This window comes from Odocoileus virginianus, chromosome 5, assembly GCF_023699985.2.
Source record: "Odocoileus virginianus isolate 20LAN1187 ecotype Illinois chromosome 5, Ovbor_1.2, whole genome shotgun sequence".
Lineage (NCBI taxonomy): Eukaryota > Metazoa > Chordata > Mammalia > Artiodactyla > Cervidae > Odocoileus > Odocoileus virginianus.
Window position 1 is genome coordinate 5,896,813 of NC_069678.1, and position 18,868 is coordinate 5,915,680.

The window sequence follows — 18,868 nt, forward strand, 5'->3', positions numbered from 1 at the left end:
TTGACCAAATCAGGGCTCTAACTCTGTTTCTTTCGGTAAATCAGGTAATTGCGTTGGCTTTGTCCTCAAGCTGATTGTTCTCAAGTTTTCTGACAACCTAGAGGGGTGGGATGGGATAGGAGGTGAGAGGGAGGTTCAAGACAGAGGGGACATATGTATACTTACGGCTGATACGTGTTGCTGTATGGCAGAAGCCAACACAACATGGTAACACAATTATCCTCCAATTAAAAATAAATCTTTAAAAAGGTCCAGCAGCAGGAGCTGATGCACCACATTTCCTCATTCATATCCCATGAGACGGGAAAAGAATCTGGCCTCCACTGCTCTCTTAAAAGAAAAGTAGAACTTTCCCCAGGCCTTCCAGCTGATCTACTCTGGAGGTTCATTGGCCAGAATTGAGTCACATGCCATTCCTGAATCAATAGCTGGCAAGAGAAATGAGGTTGCTCCTAGACCAGTCAGCCTACTCCATGAGTTAAGGCCAGTTCCTCTAAGAAAGGTCGAAATTTCACCTCACTGGAAAAAGTGAAATGGATCCTGAAGAACTCAGACTAAGTTCACAACTTTTCCCCAAAACACTCTACACATGCGCCTGACTCGCCTACTGGGCAGGAAGAGTTCTTTTATTTGAACATCTTTTGTGTTGTGTGTGTGGCATTACAGCTCATTGAAGACCCAGTGGAGATCATCAATAGCAAACTGGAAGTCCAAGCCTTTGAGCGCATTGAGGACCACATCAAACTCATCGGCTTTTTCAAGAGTGAGGAATCAGAACGTAAGTCGTCTGTCCACCAGAGCCTGTCAGTCTAAAGGCTCCTTTCCCAACAAGATGTGTTAGATTATCCAGAAAGAAGATGAACCATCAGCAAATAGAGGGAGACTCTTTCTTACACCCTGTGCAATGGGACAAATGAGCAGAACTTATGCAAAACAGGTGGGGGAGCTGAAAGGATACTGAGGTTGGGCCATGTTCTCTGACCTTGAAGGGGGCTCGTCAGTCTTAGACAGATGAGAGAAAAGCCCTTCCTCCACTTTCTCCACCTGCCCATCAACCTGCAGGATTCTCTCCCAACATGGGGCAGAAAGGGCTATCTCCCTGACATTGGCAGCTCCCATGGTCAGCAGCTAGAGAGCTTCTCAGTCACTTGGACAGCATTTGAGGAAAATCTGGGTAGGGATCAGCTTGGCAGCTGTAGCACAATGTGGGAAATTGCTGGTCAACCCCCACTGACCTTGGTAGGCTTGGTAGGCTGCCTGCAACAGCATGGCCACACCCTTGGGTATATTCCCTTTGAAAGCTTTGTGGCCAGGTTTTAGGTGGGCAGAGGAACATATTGGAGCATCACTACAACCTACACAAAGGTGACTGGGGTAGCGAGTGGGAACCAGGAAGAGACAAGAAGAGAAGGAACCATGAAGGCCAACTACTTGAGGACATTTTTTAAAGCGCTTTGGCAGCAAGCGTCCTATGAGTTAAGGCTTTTTCTTGTGTTTGAGCTGTGGAGAGAGAGACAGTGCTAGTAGGAGTGGTAATCATGAAAGAGAATTGGGTAGCATTAGTACATGGGAGGGTGCAAATAAGGGCTGCTTATGTCTATTTCTGGAATCTCCAAAATGTTTTGAAATTCTTTGTAAAGCCATTTCTGTATTCCATCTGCCAACTGGTATCCTTAGTCATCTCAACAACCCACCTACTTTCTCTCTCCTATGACTCAGCTCTCTTCTAATTTGCTACATAAAAGGTGAATAGAGATTCACCCTCCTTAAGGGTGCTTTGATAGGAAGGAAGCTAGCTAAGAACTTTCAACCCAGTTCTTTAGGTGACTTTATTTCAATTTTCACATTCCTATATAGAGGCTGGCTACTCTGGGTTCTCCTCCCACCCCCTTCTACTTTCTCCTCTTCCTTTCATTTCCCTTAATCCTTTTTTGCCTTCCCTGACCCCCTCAATTGTTTCTGTCCATCCCCATCCTGTTTCTCTCTCTTCCCCCATTAAGCTCAGGACAGCACAGAGGGTGGGAGGATTGGGATAAAAAGGACATCTTCTGGAGTTTCCCTGATGGTCCAGTGGTTACAACTCCATGCTTTCACAGCCAAGGGCCTGGGTTTGATTCCTGGCCAGGGTACTAAGATCCCACAGGCTGCACACTGTGGCCACAAAGAGAGAGAGAGAGAAGCATATCTTCCACTGTCTACCTTCCCCAACCCTAAATGAATAACAATAATTGCTCCATTCAACTAATGTATATCATATTCCAGGGCCTACGCTAGGAGTTTTCTGTAGATGCCTTAGTGTCATTCTCACAACTAGCCTGTAAGGTAGCTACCATTATTATCAGCATTTTAATGATGAGGATATAAAGGGACAGAAAGGTTGAGTGAACTCACCCAGTATCAAACAGCTAGTAATAATGGTAGAGCCAAGATTTACATCCCAGACAGCCCCAGACGGCTGACTTCAAGGCTCATACAGTGAACCACTGGGCTGTCCTTTCAAGACTTCACAGCTGTGTCAGGTCAAGGCACACACGAAACGTGACCATGCTTGTAAGTCACGTAGGGGTAAATTGGAAGAGATTTATTTGGGCTTACAAAAAGAATGTTTTTTCACTTTCTTAATATAATAATTACAAAATAATAGGAAAGATATCAAATATTACATTGTATAAAACTTCCAAGTAAAATATTTATAGATTTTGAATGAAAATCTTGTGCTTGCTTCTAAGAATACAGCTTTTGATATTAGGTTTTATGGTTGAAATAGCAATATACAGTTCCTGATCAGGTTTTAAATGATCTTTTCAAATTCTGGATAGTCACTCTTGACCAGAGACTTTGCTGGCACATGTAGATGGTGGCAAATGACAGGAAAACATTCATTTTTTTTTTCTTTGATTGATGAACCATCTTTTCTTGCCATTGAACAGAATTTAGATAATCTAATCTCTAAATTGTCCTTCAAGGATGTGAACATTCTTTCCATCTAACAGATATTGCTCTCCTTTTCAATGACAAATGTAATGTTAACATTTCTTATGATCATCTTAAAATATTTCAAACCCAGCTAAGCTTTTCCATACTACATATCTAAAAATAATAATGAGGCATTTTCTTTGGAATATGCAATTATCACTGTACTGGTCTTAGAACTTTTTCTTAAGATTTAAATAATAAAGTTAGTAGTGAGCCATTTTAACCTCCTATCTAAGGTTAAATTTTTGCTTTTAAATTGATAAACTTTGTCAGTACACTGTATATTTCACAGTGTCATTGCAATTTTTAGTTAACTTTTAGAGCCATTTTAACCTCCTTTCTAAGGTTAAATTTTTGCTTTTAAATTGATAAACTTTGTCAGTACACTGTATATTTCATATTATCGTTACAATATTCAGTTAACTTTATTCAGGAGCTCAGCAAGGTCCAGCATGTTTTGAAGCCAATAATTTATCCTTTGAAGTGCTTTCAAACCAAACATAATTCACAATTTTTTTCACTTCATCTCTTAGCTCATAAATTCTTAGTAAAACTCCCCTTGCACAGTGAACCTGCTTGAGTATGATACAGCAGAGACAAGTTTTCTGAACCTATTTCTTTACCTGGAACTAAGGAGAGAAGCTTGGTGTTGCTAATGGTAAATAATCTGTCTGCCAATGCAAGAGATGCGTGTTCAGTCCCTGAGTTGGGGAGATCCCCTAGAGTAGGAAATGGCAACCCACTGCAGTATTCTTGCCTGGAAAATTCCATAGGCAGAGAAGCCTGGAGGGCTGCAGCTCATGGGGCTGCAGAGTCAGACACAACGGAGCATACACACACACACACACACACACACACACACACACACACACACAAGAAGAGAAGGGGCTATGGAGGTGTGGGTATTATTTGGGTCACTTTTTTAATTAATTAATTTATGTGGCTGCATCAGATCCTAGCTGTGGCATGCAGGATCTTCATTGCATCAGGCGAGGTCTTCCACCATGGTGTCCAGATCCTCAGTAATTGAGGCTCATGGACTCAGTTGCTCCACAGCATGTGGGATCTGGGTTCCCTGACCAGGGGTCACACTCATGTACTCTGTACTGCAAAGTGGATCCTTAACCACTGGGCCACCAGGGAAGTCCCTGCGGTCACTTTTTAAAATAACAATCTCTTATATGGAATTCATACCAACAGATAAAAGTTTTCTAACAAAGAATTTCTGTGAATAAATACTGCTTGAATCTCAAAATTTCCAGAAAGAACTTGACAACACAGTCTTTACACCTTCTTGTCATTACAGCCTCACCATCAGTTCTGAAGCCATAAAGGCCTATGGTCCTCTTTAATGAATCAACTAATTAAATTATTCCCAATTATTATTTTTGAAAGAAATAATTTTTTAATTTACAAAAACAGTAATACCTTATGAAAGCCCATCTAGAATCAGATTGGCTAATTGTTAATGTATACAGGCATTAGCAAAAAGAAAGAAGCTAGGAAGATAGAACAGTAGAAAGGGAAGAAGGAAGGCATAAATTGAATAATTCAGAAAATTAAACAAAATCAGTTTTGTCCTCTTTAGAAATACCTAATACCAGATTTTGTTGATAATGTTGTCATGATGATTATTAGCATAATAAACGGCTATCATACATTCCATTGGTGTTAGCAGAAAAAAATAAATCAAAAGAAAAAACTAAATATTTTACAGAGCCTCACAAACCAAAAAAATCACTGATGATAAACCAACTTGGACTAAAGTAACAATCACACTGAGATGATCCGGTGGGGAAGACAGGGGAGCAGCCTCTCTCTAGCCGTGACGCTCACTAGACTTAGGCACAAAATAATTGTTACTGAAACAGAACATTCACTGAGGGGGCCACTGCTTTCAAATATAATACTAACTACTCAAAAATCTGAATGGTTGTAGAAAATATCTGGAGAGATTTATCAGTAAACAATTTTATATCTATCATGCCTCCTGTAACACACCCGTGGCCATCACACACTGGTGGAAAGCATCGTGTTGTTTTACTAGGCATCCCTGTCTCTCTGTTTCCTTCTTGCCTTTCAGAAGAGGCTAAGGTCAATGAGTGGGGAAGATAGGAGTTGGTAAGGCACCCAGGGAAGCAATTGTTGAGAATCCTATGTTTTCTGCTGTATTTTGAGGGTGACTGGTCAAGGAAGCGGAGAAGGCAATGGCACCCCACTCCAGTACTCTTACCTGGAAAATCCCATGGACAGGGGACCCTGGTGGGCTGCAGTCCATGGGGTTCCTATGAGTCAGACACAACTGAGCGACTTCACTTTCACTTTTCACTTTCTTGCATTGGAGAAGGAAATAGCAACCCATTCCAGTGTTCCTGCCTGGAGAATCCCAGGGACGGGGGAGCCTGGTGGGCTGCCGTCTATGGGGTCGCACAGAGTTGGACATGACTGAAGCGACTTAGCAGCAGCAGCAGCAGGTCAAGAAAGTGTAGTGGCACAGAAGACAAGGGCTTTGCAGATGATCTCAAGATTTTCTATTGAATAAGAACAATGGAGAGACAGTGGGGAAACTGGAAGGATTTAAAACATAGGTAGACTGGAATGGTCTTAGGACAGAAGGCTGCCTAAGACGTTTGGTACCCAATTAGAAAGGATCTGGAAGAACTGGGAGGCTACATCTCCCAGGGAGGTTGGACATGAAGGTCCAACTCCAGTTTGAACATGTAACTATGGATGCTAGTGCTAAGACAGCATGACAAAAACTTACTGAGGGAGATCAGGTAATGGTTAAGAATACCAAACTAAGGAAAATGTGAAGCTAAAGGGTCAATACCCAGTATGGAAAACTCAGAGTGATAAGGAAGAAAGGTGAGGAAATGCTAAGACACAACTGCAGTAAGCCTGAGGTTAAAAGTTGATGTTCAGGAGCCTGTTCCAGAAGGGGATAGATCAAAGTAACTGCATAGTCAGACTGGGAGGAGCCAGGTAGGACCTGGTCAACATCAAAACAGCACACAAGGGCAGGAAAAACCTCGGGATCACATGAGATCAAACAGAGCAGAAGACTAGACTGGGTTTCCTAGAAGCCAGCTGCTCTTTGGGTGAGGCTAAAGGCTCAACCACAGTTAGAAGCCTTGAAACCACAGTTTGAAGCTGGCAAATAATATTGCTCAACCCTTCTGCATCTTAAAAGGGATATAGACTGGCTCCTCGAGTGAAGAAGGGAGATCCTGGGACACAGCTAAAGGACATTCTTTCTATCAGGACAGGGGTTCCTGGAGGCAAGGAGAGGTTCATCAGGAACAAGAGGTCAGGGAAGGGGGGACAGAGGATTCTGATGGAGCCCACTGCTACCTTAGCTGAAAGTGAAAGTGAAGTCGCTCAGTTGTGTCCGACTCATTGTGACCCCATGGACTGTAGCCTACCAGGCTTCTCTGTCCATGGGATTTTCTAGACAAGAATACTGGAGTGGGTTGCCATTTTCTTCTCCAGGAGATCTTCCCGACCCAGGGATTGAACCCATGTCTCCCACATTGTAGGCAGATGCTTTATCATCTGAGACACCAGGGAAAATGCTGCCTTAGATAGACATAAATAACTCAGGTATGGCTATAACCATTCCACTTTCTGCATTTTCTCACCTTCTCTCTATTCATTCTCCAAATCTCTCACCCACCTTCCTCCCTTCCACCTAATCCTCTAGCCCAGCTCTCAGGTTTTATGATATATTTTCTGACAACCCAACTACTTTTATGAGGAATGAGTTTGTGTAAATTTGCATCAGCTTGTCCAGCTGCTCTTGTAGATTTTCCAACCCCAGTCTTGCCTGGGCTTATGCGCTTTCCTCTATTCCAACAACTATCACACTGCATTGTGGTCCTATGTGGGCCCATAACCCTCCTTGGCTGTGAGCCTTTGAGATCAGTGTACTTGTCTTATTCAACTTGCTGTCCCCTAAGTCAGCATTATTCTTGAAATGTTTTTGATTAAATATTAGAAAATTCTGCCTGCTTCTAGGATTCTAGATAAAGCTTACGCCTCTGACGATGAAGGGATATGAAATTTCATGAAATGGGAAAAAAAAGGTAATCTTATTAAAAATGAATGGCAGGATCATTGACTATAGACTTTAGGATTATAGACTTTAGGCAGAATCATCCACACGAGCACCATTTCCATCACCCTCACATATCAGGCAGGAGTATGAATATCTTTACCAAGCAGTAACCGCCTAGGTGTAGTAAGGCACAGCATGGCCACACTCACAGGATCTCATGCTTATATTGAGTCATTTAGATTCAAGTCTGGGGCCAGAATCAAGTCTAATAGTAGTATAGTCGCTCAGTGGTGTCTGAGTCTTTGAGCCCCCATGGACTGTAGCCCGTCAGGCTTCTCTGTCCATGGAATTCTCTAGGAAAGGATACGGGAGTGGGTTGCCATTCCCTTTTGCAGGAGATCTTCCTGACCCAGGAGTCGAACCCAGGTCTCCTGCATTACAGGCAGATTCTTGGTAAACAATCTGCATGCAATGCAGGAGACCAGGGTTCAATCCTTGAGTCAGGAAGTTCCCTTGGAGAACAGAATTGCTATCCACTCCAGTAGCCTTGCCTGGAGAATTCTATGGACAGAGAATCAAGCCTGGGTTTGGTTAATTTTAAGTCTTCCTCTCAAGGGATCAGAATGAAAAAAGAAAACTTAAGAAGAGAGAAAGAAAAACTGGGATTTACCCAAAGAAGTACTCCTGCTAGGAAATTTAAAATTCTTCTGTGATGTCACTTTTTATTGAGTTGCTTTGCATACTAAGTAGGTTTTCGTCTTACTTAGAGCTCACTTATACAGCAGGATGCATTCTCTTTAGAAGGTGCACTTATAACTAGCAGTGAGTTTGAGAGAAAAACTTCTTTTGGTTTCTCTCTCTCTTGTCTTCTTTGGTTTCACCCAATTTCCTAAAACACATAAAAGTGCGATGAAAAGTTCCTTTCTAGGGGACTTCCCTAGTGGTCCAGTGGTTAAGAGTCCACCGGCCAATGCAGGGGACATAGCCACATGCCACGGAGCAGCTAAGCCCGTGTGCCACAACTACTGAAGCCTGTGAGCCCTAGAACCTGAACTCTGCGACAAGAGAACCCGCAGTGAGAAGCCTCACACTGCAACGAAGCCTAGCGCCTATTTGCTGTAAATGGAGAAGGCCAGAGAGCAGCCACAAAGACCCAGCGCAAACATAAAAAAGAAGAGATCCTTTTCAGGATAGTTGAACGACAGTCCACCCGAATTCCTTGGGATTTAAAATTGTATCAAATGCTTCATCTAAATAATATCTATCAAATAACTATCCAGTCAGAATTAATTGGCTTCCCACTTTCTCTAGATTGTTTAAAAAGAGAAATTTCTGATGTAATGTGAATCTTGAAAATGTCTCTCCCTTTTATCTTTTTCCTCTTAGACTACAAGGCTTTTGAAGAGGCAGCTGAACACTTCCAGCCTTATATCAAATTTTTTGCTACTTTCGACAAAGGCGTAAGTACCTAAGAAACCTGTTTAAACACTTTAAAGCTTGAACTTCCCACCACTTTTCCTTCTCTTTTAGCAACACTGACACTCCTCCATCCATTAATACATTTGCCAGAAGTGTTAGAAATATGGCATTAAATTACCATTGAATAAGAAACGAGTACAACAATTATTAATTCAGAGGATGTAAGGGTATTTCTGAAAATATGCAATAAAAAGAGATGAACCACTCTTTATCACCTTCAACACTAAGAATCGGAAGTACATGAGCCTAGATGTGCCGGGTCACTGGTCACTGCTTCCTTTTTGTTTAGGGCCATCCTCTCCCTTCCTGGGGTTGTATACTTCCCCTCCACTGGTCAAGGATAGGGGTTGCATTGAGGAGGAGCACAGATCATCTAAAGCCCTAGTGCTTCAGAAAGTTACCCATTTCTACTCCTCAGGAGATGTCATTGGTGTACTCATTTATAATTCAATGGATCTATGTTTTCTGCTTTGTGGCAAGTGCTTTTTTAAGCCAAAGAACTGCAGAGATATAGGAACCTTGAATCAGTCAGTGGGTAATTTCTTTGGGGTCTAGTATGGTTGGAGTGCTCTTGCTCCCGTTATTACTAAAAGGGCTATTTACGGTTTTCTGTGTGTTGGGCACAATTTGATATATTGCATCTATACTGTTTCTAATCCTTTAAACAACTCTGAAAAGTAAAAACACCACTTCCCAGATGAGAAAAAAGATTCAGAAAGATTAAGTAGTATCCAAGGTCTCCAGCAAATTAGTAGTAGTGCTGAGATCACAGTTTAGGACAATCTGTACCTAAAATCCATGCCCTTTCTTCTGTACTACATCATTAAGTAGGAGACTCTGTATATGCTCTTGAGATTCAGGGTGTACACCCACACATTCACATTCACACATCTGCACAATACACATAACACATACATAACACACACAACATGCATATAACCACACACAACACACCAATACATACACACACAACATACAAGCATAACACATACCTCCTCACATAGTCACACTCACACCCACACAAATATAACACTAAGAAACTCACATCCATACACCACACACACACGTATACCCCAAACTAAAAGCTCTAAATCGCAATATTTACTAGGACAAATAAACTAGGACAAAGTTCTTGCGTTTTGAACAAATTCAAGTGGCAAAAGTTAAAAGCAAGACAGGTAAATGTTACTCCCAGTGAGTAGTGAGGCCTTGATGAACAGTATTCATGGGCATTGCTACCACATGAGGAGTTCAAGTTTTCTGTAAAAAACAAGAGTAAGCCTGTAAGTGCTGGAGCAGGGAAGGAGTATGATGAAAAGAGATTGCATTAACTCTATATACATAACCACTTCTATGGGTATGACCCCAGTCTGCAAGCCTATAATCCAGAAGAGAGCTCTATAATCTAAGTAATACAATCCAAACTTGAAGAACGCTTACCCTAATTGTGTGGATTAGAGTCGGGAGAGAGCTGGAACAAGAATATCAAAAGGAATAATAACTATCATTTATTAAGTACTTTTTATGTGTCAGGCTTTGCGCTAAGAGCTTTGCATTGGTTTTCTCATTTAATCCTCTCAACACCCCTGTATAAGAGGGATTAGGATTCTCAATCCATGGAAGATGAAACCAAGGCACAGAGAGACAAAATAGATCTGCTCATGGTCACATAGTTAGTAGGTCAGCCTGACTTCAAAGTCAAATGCTCTGTCCTACTGCTCTCAAGAGAAAGAAACAATATATGTCAACACTTAGCTGCCATCTGGCACACAGTAGACATTCAGTGTGAGCCAGTGCTGTTGTTAAGAAGAGGCAGTCATCTAAGCCCAGGTGAAGGGAGACTGGGAGGCGGTAATAGTAGAGAAGGGGAGGCCCAGAGAAGCATAAAGGAAATTCATCACTGCCGTTTGGTTATGATGGGCTGGGAGGGAATACGGCAGCTCCTGGGTACGAATTCATCTGAAGGAAGACAGAGTCAGACAGATAAGCTTGGCCAAGCAAGAAGGCCTCAGTTCCTAGAAGGCTGGTTCAATGCTGAACTCAGGGTAGTGTCTGGTTTTAGATGTGCCTTCCAGCCCAACCATCTGTGGCCCATGAAGGTGAGGTCAGGCTATAATTAAAAACTAACAGGGCTCTTCACTAAAAACTCTGAAAGACACTGAGTCGCAAGTGCCCCTGTTCATGTAGCCTTGTGGGATTTTATGACATTTATAAAGAGACATACTCTCTACCTCTACATAGAACACAGAAGGAGGAGCTGTGGCACTGGGCGGTCTCAGTCATGCCATAAGGTACTTAAGAATTTATAGTCATCAGTTGCAGAGTGGGGGAAACGGTAGGGTCCAGGAGGCGTGGCTGTCCCCAGTCCAAGCCCCACTGGTGCCCAGCAGGGGATGCTAGAGCAGAAGTGGGCGGAAGGACCAGTTAGGGAGACACACCACGGTAGGGAATGCCCGAGGGACCTGGAAAGGGAGGGGCTTTATAGAGGTTTGAAGTCAGGAGAGGCAAGGGTCCAGGAAACCCTAATACAGTCCCAAAGATGAAAAACCAACTGGCAGAGGTTGAGATAACAAGGGGACCTGGCCACGGTTGAGATGGAGAGAAAGACAAGGGAAGACACACAAACAGCTTAAGATTCCAAGTCTCTGCTTTGGGACAGTAAAGACTGTAAAGTTACTGAAAACACTAGGAAATCTAGGAAGAAGAATCTGTAGAGGAACATAAGACGGAGTGCTGAGCTCTGATTTCTACAAGTTGGGAAGACATTCAACTGTAAGGATCTTTCGTTTATTTATTCATCCACTCACCTAGCAAGCATTTATTGAGGGCCTTTTATGTGCCAGACACTCTTCCAGATGCCAGGCGCACAACATTGAGCAAATCAGATTTCTGTCCTTGTAGGATTTAGAGTTTAGTATGTGTTGGGGGAAGGAGAAGATGGGAAGACAGAAAGTAAGTAAACAAACCAATAAAAATATGTTAAATGCATTATATGAGTTGGAGAACTGTAATGAGGATGAGATATCAGGGCTGCTGATGTAGATTTGGGAGTTTACCAGTTTCCAACCACTGTCCATGTTGGTAGGCCCCAAGGAGCTTTTACAAACATTGGTTCGTGGAAGTCACACCTGGAAATTTGGGGTTTTCTTAGCATTATGGCCAGGCCCAGAAACATGCATTTTCTAAGAGCTCCCTGGGAGATTTTAGCCGGCACACAGGTTTGGGACCAGCACTGATCAATGGATCTTGATCCTGTATCAAGCCACACAAGGGCCCAACCTGCCTGAAGCAAATGGAGCAAGAGTCAGAGGACTGAGGACAGTGTCCTGTCTATGGCACCTCACAGCCTGAAAATGTCAGTTCTAATTATCTCATGCCATCTCCCACTGACCTGTTCTTTTCTTGGAGTAAACAGTGAGAAGCAAAATCATTTGTTTGAACCATATTGGGTCAAAATAAGCTGTGATTCTCTAAACAAAGTTGACAGAGAAGACAGATGTTGAGAAGACCTAAATTCATTGAGTTGGTTTCATCTGCAACAACCGAAATGGCTTGCTAACTTGTGGAAAAACACGTTATCAAAATTTACACATGTGCAAATGTCAGAAGAATGGCCATTGTACTTTGTAATCTTCTTGCCTTGGCAAACTCCATTCCAACTAATTATTTTTTTAAAAAAAGGACAAATGAATTCATGATTGAATCTCTTCAGATTTTAATAGTAAAATCCATCCTTTTTTTTTCTTTTCTCCATTTATTTTTATTAGTTGGAGGCTAATTACTTTACATCATTACAGTAGTTTTTGTCATACATTGAAATGAATTAGCCATGGATTTACATGTATTCCCCATCCCAGTCCCCCCTCCCACCTCCCTCTCCACCTGATCCCTCTGGGTCTTCCCAGTGCACCAGGCCCGAGCACTTGTCTCATGCACCCAACCTGGGCTGGTGATCTGTTTCACCCTAGATAATATACATGTTTCAATGCTGTCCTCTTGAAACATCCCACCCTCGCCTTCTCCCAGAGTCCACAAGTCTGTTCTATACATCTGAGTCTCTTTTTCTGTTTTGCATATAGGGTTATCGTTACCATCTTTCTAAAGTCCATATATATGTGTTAGTATACTGTAATGGTCTTTATCTTTCTGGCTTACTTCGCTCTGTATAATGGGCTCCAGTTTCATCCATCTCATTAGAACTGATTCAAATGAATTCTTTTGAATGGCTGAGTAATATTCCATGGTGTATATGTACCACAGCTTCCTCATCCATTCGTCTGCTGATGGGCATCTGGGTTGCTTCCATGTCCTGGCTATTATAAACAGTGCTGCGATGAACATTGGGGTGCACGTGTCTCTTTCAGATCTGGTTTCCTTGGTGTGTATGCCCAGAAGTGGGATTGCTGGATCATATGGCAGTTCTATTTCCAGCTTTTTAAGAAATATCCACACTGTTTTCCATAGTGGCTGTACTAATTTGCATTCCCACCAACAGTGTAAGAGGGTTCCCTTTTCTCCACACCTTCTCCAGCATTTATTGCTTGTAGACTTTTGGATAGCAGTCATCCTTACTGGCGTATAATGGTACCTCATTGTGGTTTTGATTTGCATTTCTCTGATAATGAGTGATGTTGAGCATCTTTTCATGTGTTTGTTAGCCATCTGTATGTCTTCCTTGGAGAAATGTCTGTTGAGTTCTTTGGCCCATTTTTTGATTGGGTCATTTATTTTTCTGGAGTTGAGCTGCAGGAGTTGCTTGTATATTTTTGAGATTAATCCTTTGTCTGTTGCTTCGTTTGCTATTATTTTCTCCCAATCTGAGGGCTGTCTTTTCACCTTGCTTATAGTTTCCTTTGTTGTGCAAAAGCTTTTAAGTTTCATTAGGTCCCATTTGTTTATTTTTGCTTTTATTTCTAAAATTCTGGGATGTGGGTCATAGAGGATCCTGCTGTGATTTATGTCGGAGAGTGTTTTGCCTATGTTCTCCTCTAGGAGTTTGATAGTTTCTGGTCTTACATTTAGATCTTTAATCCATTTTGAGTTTATTTTTGTGTATGGTGTTAGAAAGTGTTCTAGTTTCATTCTTTTACAGGTGGTTGACCAGTTTTCCCAGCACCACTTGTTAAAGAGGTTATCTTTTTTCCATTGTATATCCTTGCCTCCTTTGTCGAAGATAAGGTGACCATAGGTTCGTAGATTTATCTCTGGGCTTTCTATTCTGTTCCATTGATCTATATTTCTGTCTTTGTGCCAGTACCATACTGTCTTGATGACTGTGGCTTTGTAGTAGAGTCTGAAGTCAGGCAGATTGATTCCTCCAGTTCCATTCTTCTTTCTCAGGATTACTTTGGCTATTCGAGGTTTTTTGTATTTCCATACAAATTGTGAAATTATTTGTTCTAGTTCTGTGAAAAATACCATTGGTAGCTTGATAGGGATTGCATTGAATCTATAGATTGCTTTGGGTAGTATAGCCATTTTGACAATATTGATTCTTCCAATCCATGAACATGGTATATTTCTCCATCTGTTTGTGTCCTTTTTTATTTCTTTCATCAGTGTTTTATAGTTTTCTATGTATAGGTCTTTTGTTTCTTTAGGTAGATATACTCCTAAGTATTTTATTCTTTTTGTTGCAATGGTGAATGGTATTGTTTCCTTAATTTCTCTTTCTGTTTTCTCATTGTTAGTGTATAGGAATGCAAGAGATTTCTGTGTGTTAATTTTATATCCTGCAACTTGACTGTATTCATTGATTAGCTCTAGTAATTTTCTGGTAGAGTCTTTAGGGTTTTCTATGTAGAGGATCATGTCATCTGCAAACAGAGAGAGTTTCACTTCTTCTTTTCCTATCTGGATTCCTTTTACTTCTTTTTCTGCCCTGATTGCTGTGGCCAACAGTTCCAAAACTATGTTGAATAGTAGTGGTGAGAGTGGGCACCCTTGTCTTGTTCCTGATTTCAGGGGAAATGCTTTCAATTTTTCACCATTGAGGGTGATGCTTGCTGTGGGTTTGTCATATATAGCTTTTATTATGTTGAGGTATGTTCCTTCTATTCCTGCTTTCTGGAGAGTTTTAATCATAAATGGATGTTGAATTTTGTCAAAGGCTTTTTCTGCATCTATTGAGATAATCATATGGTTTTTATCTTTCAATTTGTTAATGTGGTGTATTACATTGATTGACTTGCAGATATTAAAGAATCCTTGCATTCCTGGGATAAAGCCCACTTGGTCATGATGTATGATTTTTTTAATATGTTGTTGGATTCTGTTTGCTAGAATTTTGTTAAGGATTTTTGCATCTATGTTCATCGGTGATATTGGCCTGTAGTTTTCTTTTTTTGTGGCATCTTTGTCTGGTTTTGGAATTAGCGTGATGGTGGCCTCATAGAATGAGTTTGGAAGTTTACCTTCTTCTGCAATTTTCTGGAAGAGTTTGAGTAAGACAGGTGTTAGCTCTTCTCTAAATTTTTGGTAGAATTCAGCTGTGAAGCCATCTGGTCCTGGGCTTTTGTTTGCTGGAAGATTTCTGATTACAGTTTCGTAAAATCCATTCTTATTTAATTGTACCATCCATGAAACAGGTCTGGGTCCCTTGGACATAGTCGGCCCCACTAAATATTCATTGAAGAATCAATCAGTGCCTCAGTAAGTCAAGCCTCCTTCAGTATTTACCATCCAAGATACAATTAAAAGGAAAAGGAAGGAATTGTCTGAGATTCAAGATGAGCAAATTCTATGGTAGTGACAGGGATATAGGGAACGGGCCTATATAGGGGATATAGGCCTCTACAAAATTCTGCTCAGAGTGTCCAAGATACAAACATCATAATCGAACTTCACATTCATGGTCTTAACACTGCACATCCTTACACACACACACTCACACACACAGGTGCATCTCCACAGTTTACCTTAATGGAGGGTGTGAAGAGTTGCTTCTCACCTTCAGGAAGCCTTCATTCTGGTAGACTGATCTGTGGATGAGTTGATGAGAACCTGTTACAAGAGGAATAAGGAAACATCTCCCTACACCATGCACAGTGCCAATCTGATATTTAAAGGAACATAAATTCCTTTCTGTACAATGTCAAGGAAAAGGTAATTTGGAAGGAAATGAAATGGAAAGTTGGAATGGGGGCAAATTGGCAGTTCAGAACACTCTGCTTTGACCAGTTCATCCTCAAATTGTGCCTCAAGCTCATCATTTGTAAAATAAGTATAATAGTAGCTCTGACCTTGTACAATCAAAGTGGAGATTCATAAAGTAATCAACTTAAAACACTTTGCAACAGTAACTAGCACACAGCAAGCACTCCATATGTTTGCTATGATTCATTTTTGTTCATCTGGTCACCTCCTACAAACACAGTTTCCTGGTTCCTAGGATATGTAGTAGGTGAACTCAGAAAACCAGAATCCAATGTCATTTTCAAGCTCATTCTGTGAGGGCCCAGCTTTGTGAAGAACTGTGTGTAAACCCACCCCATGGTTGTACAGTTGCTCTTTCCTCCCCTTTCCCCTAACCACACTCCCCACCCCATCATCCACACCACCCCCATACCGTAGAAGAGGGGAAAAAGAGAAAACCCCACACCTTTTTGTCCCTTAAAGCAAAATCAACATCACCATTAAATCTCTTTGACAGACTTTGGCTCTTAACACAGCTGTTTTTGTTAGCTCTTGAGTAGCACGTGGGTGTTGCTTTCCCTTAAGTCCTTAAAAAGTGTCTTTTTGGAATACAGTGACCCGGAATTAATAGCAAGTGATGACAAAAGCCATAGGGATACCAGTGCTGGCTCAGAATGGACCTCCCTGTGTAACAGCTTATGTAACACCAGTTCCTCCCCGTCCGCAGTTGGTCACGGCTGCCTGGGCCTCTGCACCGCTGGTTACCACCACAGGGCGTCAGCTCTTAGGCAGTTCCTCTTTAGTTTCAAGGGAACCACTGTTCATCCCTGTGCTTTCTGGGACCACAGCTCTGAACTCGAAAAGAATGGTATTTGGTTTTCTACAGAGCGTTCCACATTCCAAGCCTCTCGAATCATTTCACAAAAGGAGATGTGAGCTCAGCAGCTCTGCCGGTGAACACAGCAACCATTCTGTCCTGACCAATCTGCATAGCCATGTTAATCAAGAGAGCACACAGCTCCCAGCCTATGGGCTGGCTCCCCATGCTTTCTATTGGACACAGGGTGAGCCACTCATCCTCGCTTGCTGTGTACCCTCCCAGCATTAGCACTGAAAATCTGAATCCTGGGAAACCCCTCCACCCTGGACAAACCAGGATGCAGGTCACCTGCTGACAGGTAACCAACCAGGCAGTTCCCAGAACCTCAGAAACCATCAGACACACCCAGGACTGAGAGACAGCCCTCGGCCTAATGCTTCAACTGAAATAGCAATTACAGTTTATGAGCTGATCGGGGACAGACTAATGGGTTGGCCCCTGATTCTGAGTACCTGTGTGCTTTACATGGTTTCCATCAACTGCCTGGTCTATCAAAATCGGTTCAATTAAATCCATGCATCCCAGGACACTGAACATGGTCTGCTGACATTTGCTTCCACCCTGGCAAACACAGTTCAGGGATGGTGATTATGGAATTAAATTTCCCACCTTCCATTCTGACTGCTCTCTGGCCCTGACTGGATCTCATCTGCCAGAGAGGATTTTTCCTCTCTATTTTTCCTTTGATCACAAAAGGAGGTGGGTCCAGCCAGGCCTAGGTGCTGAGTTCCTGTCATTTCAACATTTAAGTTAAAACCACACATACACTCCCATGTCTTTTGCAGAGAACACACACACTTGTAGCTGGACAACCCATTGCTACTTTAGATACTGTTCAACAAAACTGTTGTCTTGCTTCTAATTGTTACAGGTTGCAAAGAAGTTGTCCTTGAAGATGAATGAGGTTGACTTCTATGAGCCATTTATGGACGAGCCCATTGCCATCCCTGACAAACCCTACACAGAAGCGGAGCTCGTGGAGTTTGTGAAAGAGCACCAAAGGTGCCCCAGATGGCATGCAGGGAGTGGGAGCAGGGGTGATCCAGGGCCTGGGGGGATGCAGACAAGCCTCTCAGTCCCACCATTTCAGACCCCCAAGAGCAACCTGGAGTTAGCACCCCAGCAGAACTGAACTCGGCAGTGTGGCTTTGTTGGTCATTGATCAGTGGCTACATTTTCTGAATATGGGTTTACCTTTGCAAACAAAGTTAGACCACCTCCCCGCAGTGAAGAAATCACCTCCTATAGTAAGATGTCACAAGTGAAATTCCACAATGATAATGATAGTGATTTAATGTTAGCATCCTAAAGTATGATGCCAGATGCTTTGGGAAGCTATTTTACCTAATCTTCAACATTATGGGGGATATAACAAATTATATCCTAATTTTACAGATCAAGGAATTGGGCTCAGGGTAGTTAAGTAAAGAAGCCAAGGATGAACATTTTGTGCATAGAACTTCTGGGAGAGGAATATTTGATACCATTAGCACTAGCATGGATCAGCATACTTTTTTTGTAAGGGGCCAGAAAATAAATATTGCAGGCTTTGTGGGCCAGATGGTCTCTGCTGCAAGCACTCAATTCTGCCGTTGTAGTGAGCAAACAGTCATGGGCCATATGTAAACAAATGTGTGTGGCTGTGTCCCAACAGAAGTTTATTTATAAAAACAGGAGCCATTGGCTGGATTGGATCCACCAGCTGTATGTAGTCTGCTGACTTCAGCTCTTAAGGGAGAGACCATACCAGAACATGGAACATGGTGGTGGGTTTACCGCCTCATCCACCCGCTCTCCCCTCCTCGCGGTCACATAGGCTCACTGAACGTGGAGCATCATGACTCATCACTGGGTCGGCCTTGGTCCCCACAGGGAAGAGGCATTCGAATGAATAAATACCAACAAGGCTAACAGTATTGGCCAACATTCAAAAAGAAGTGAAACTATGAGCAAAAGATAGATCCAACCGGCTCCTCCAAACATCCCTCAAGGGCTTTTGATGGATCACCCGGTGATAAAACTACTGTAGCTCTGGGCTGTTTCCTCTCCTGGGTCTCCTGAATCTGGGCCTGCTCAGGGTTCTCAGGAATGCTCCCTGTCAGTGAGGAGGGAAAGGGCTTCTTGACCTGGGCATAAGCTGACTCCGTTCCCTGTGACCCATTATCTGTGATAGACTTTATAATCCTGGGCTCAAACAGGCCTATGTAAAGGCTTCAGGCCCAGCTGTGTGTGACACACAACAGGGTCCATCTGCTCTGTTCCCTTAAGAGAGAAAACAAGTACGCAGAACTTGGGGAAGTGAACCAACATCTCATCCTACATTTCACTGTGCTGGGGCTTTGGTT

The 18,868-nt window shown here is 42.3% G+C and overlaps 1 protein-coding gene across 1 annotated transcript in view; it reads left to right on the plus strand.

Moving 5' to 3' along the window:
- The window catches only part of CASQ2 (calsequestrin 2), a 78,038-nt gene that overhangs the window by 35,376 nt on the left and 23,794 nt on the right, over positions 1 to 18,868 (plus strand). Inside the window, exons 4-6 of the mRNA XM_020900926.2 lie at positions 667 to 778; positions 8,417 to 8,490; positions 17,395 to 17,525. Of these exons, the coding sequence (XP_020756585.2) occupies positions 667 to 778; positions 8,417 to 8,490; positions 17,395 to 17,525 (317 nt within the window). The remainder of the gene's footprint in view (positions 1 to 666; positions 779 to 8,416; positions 8,491 to 17,394; positions 17,526 to 18,868) is intronic.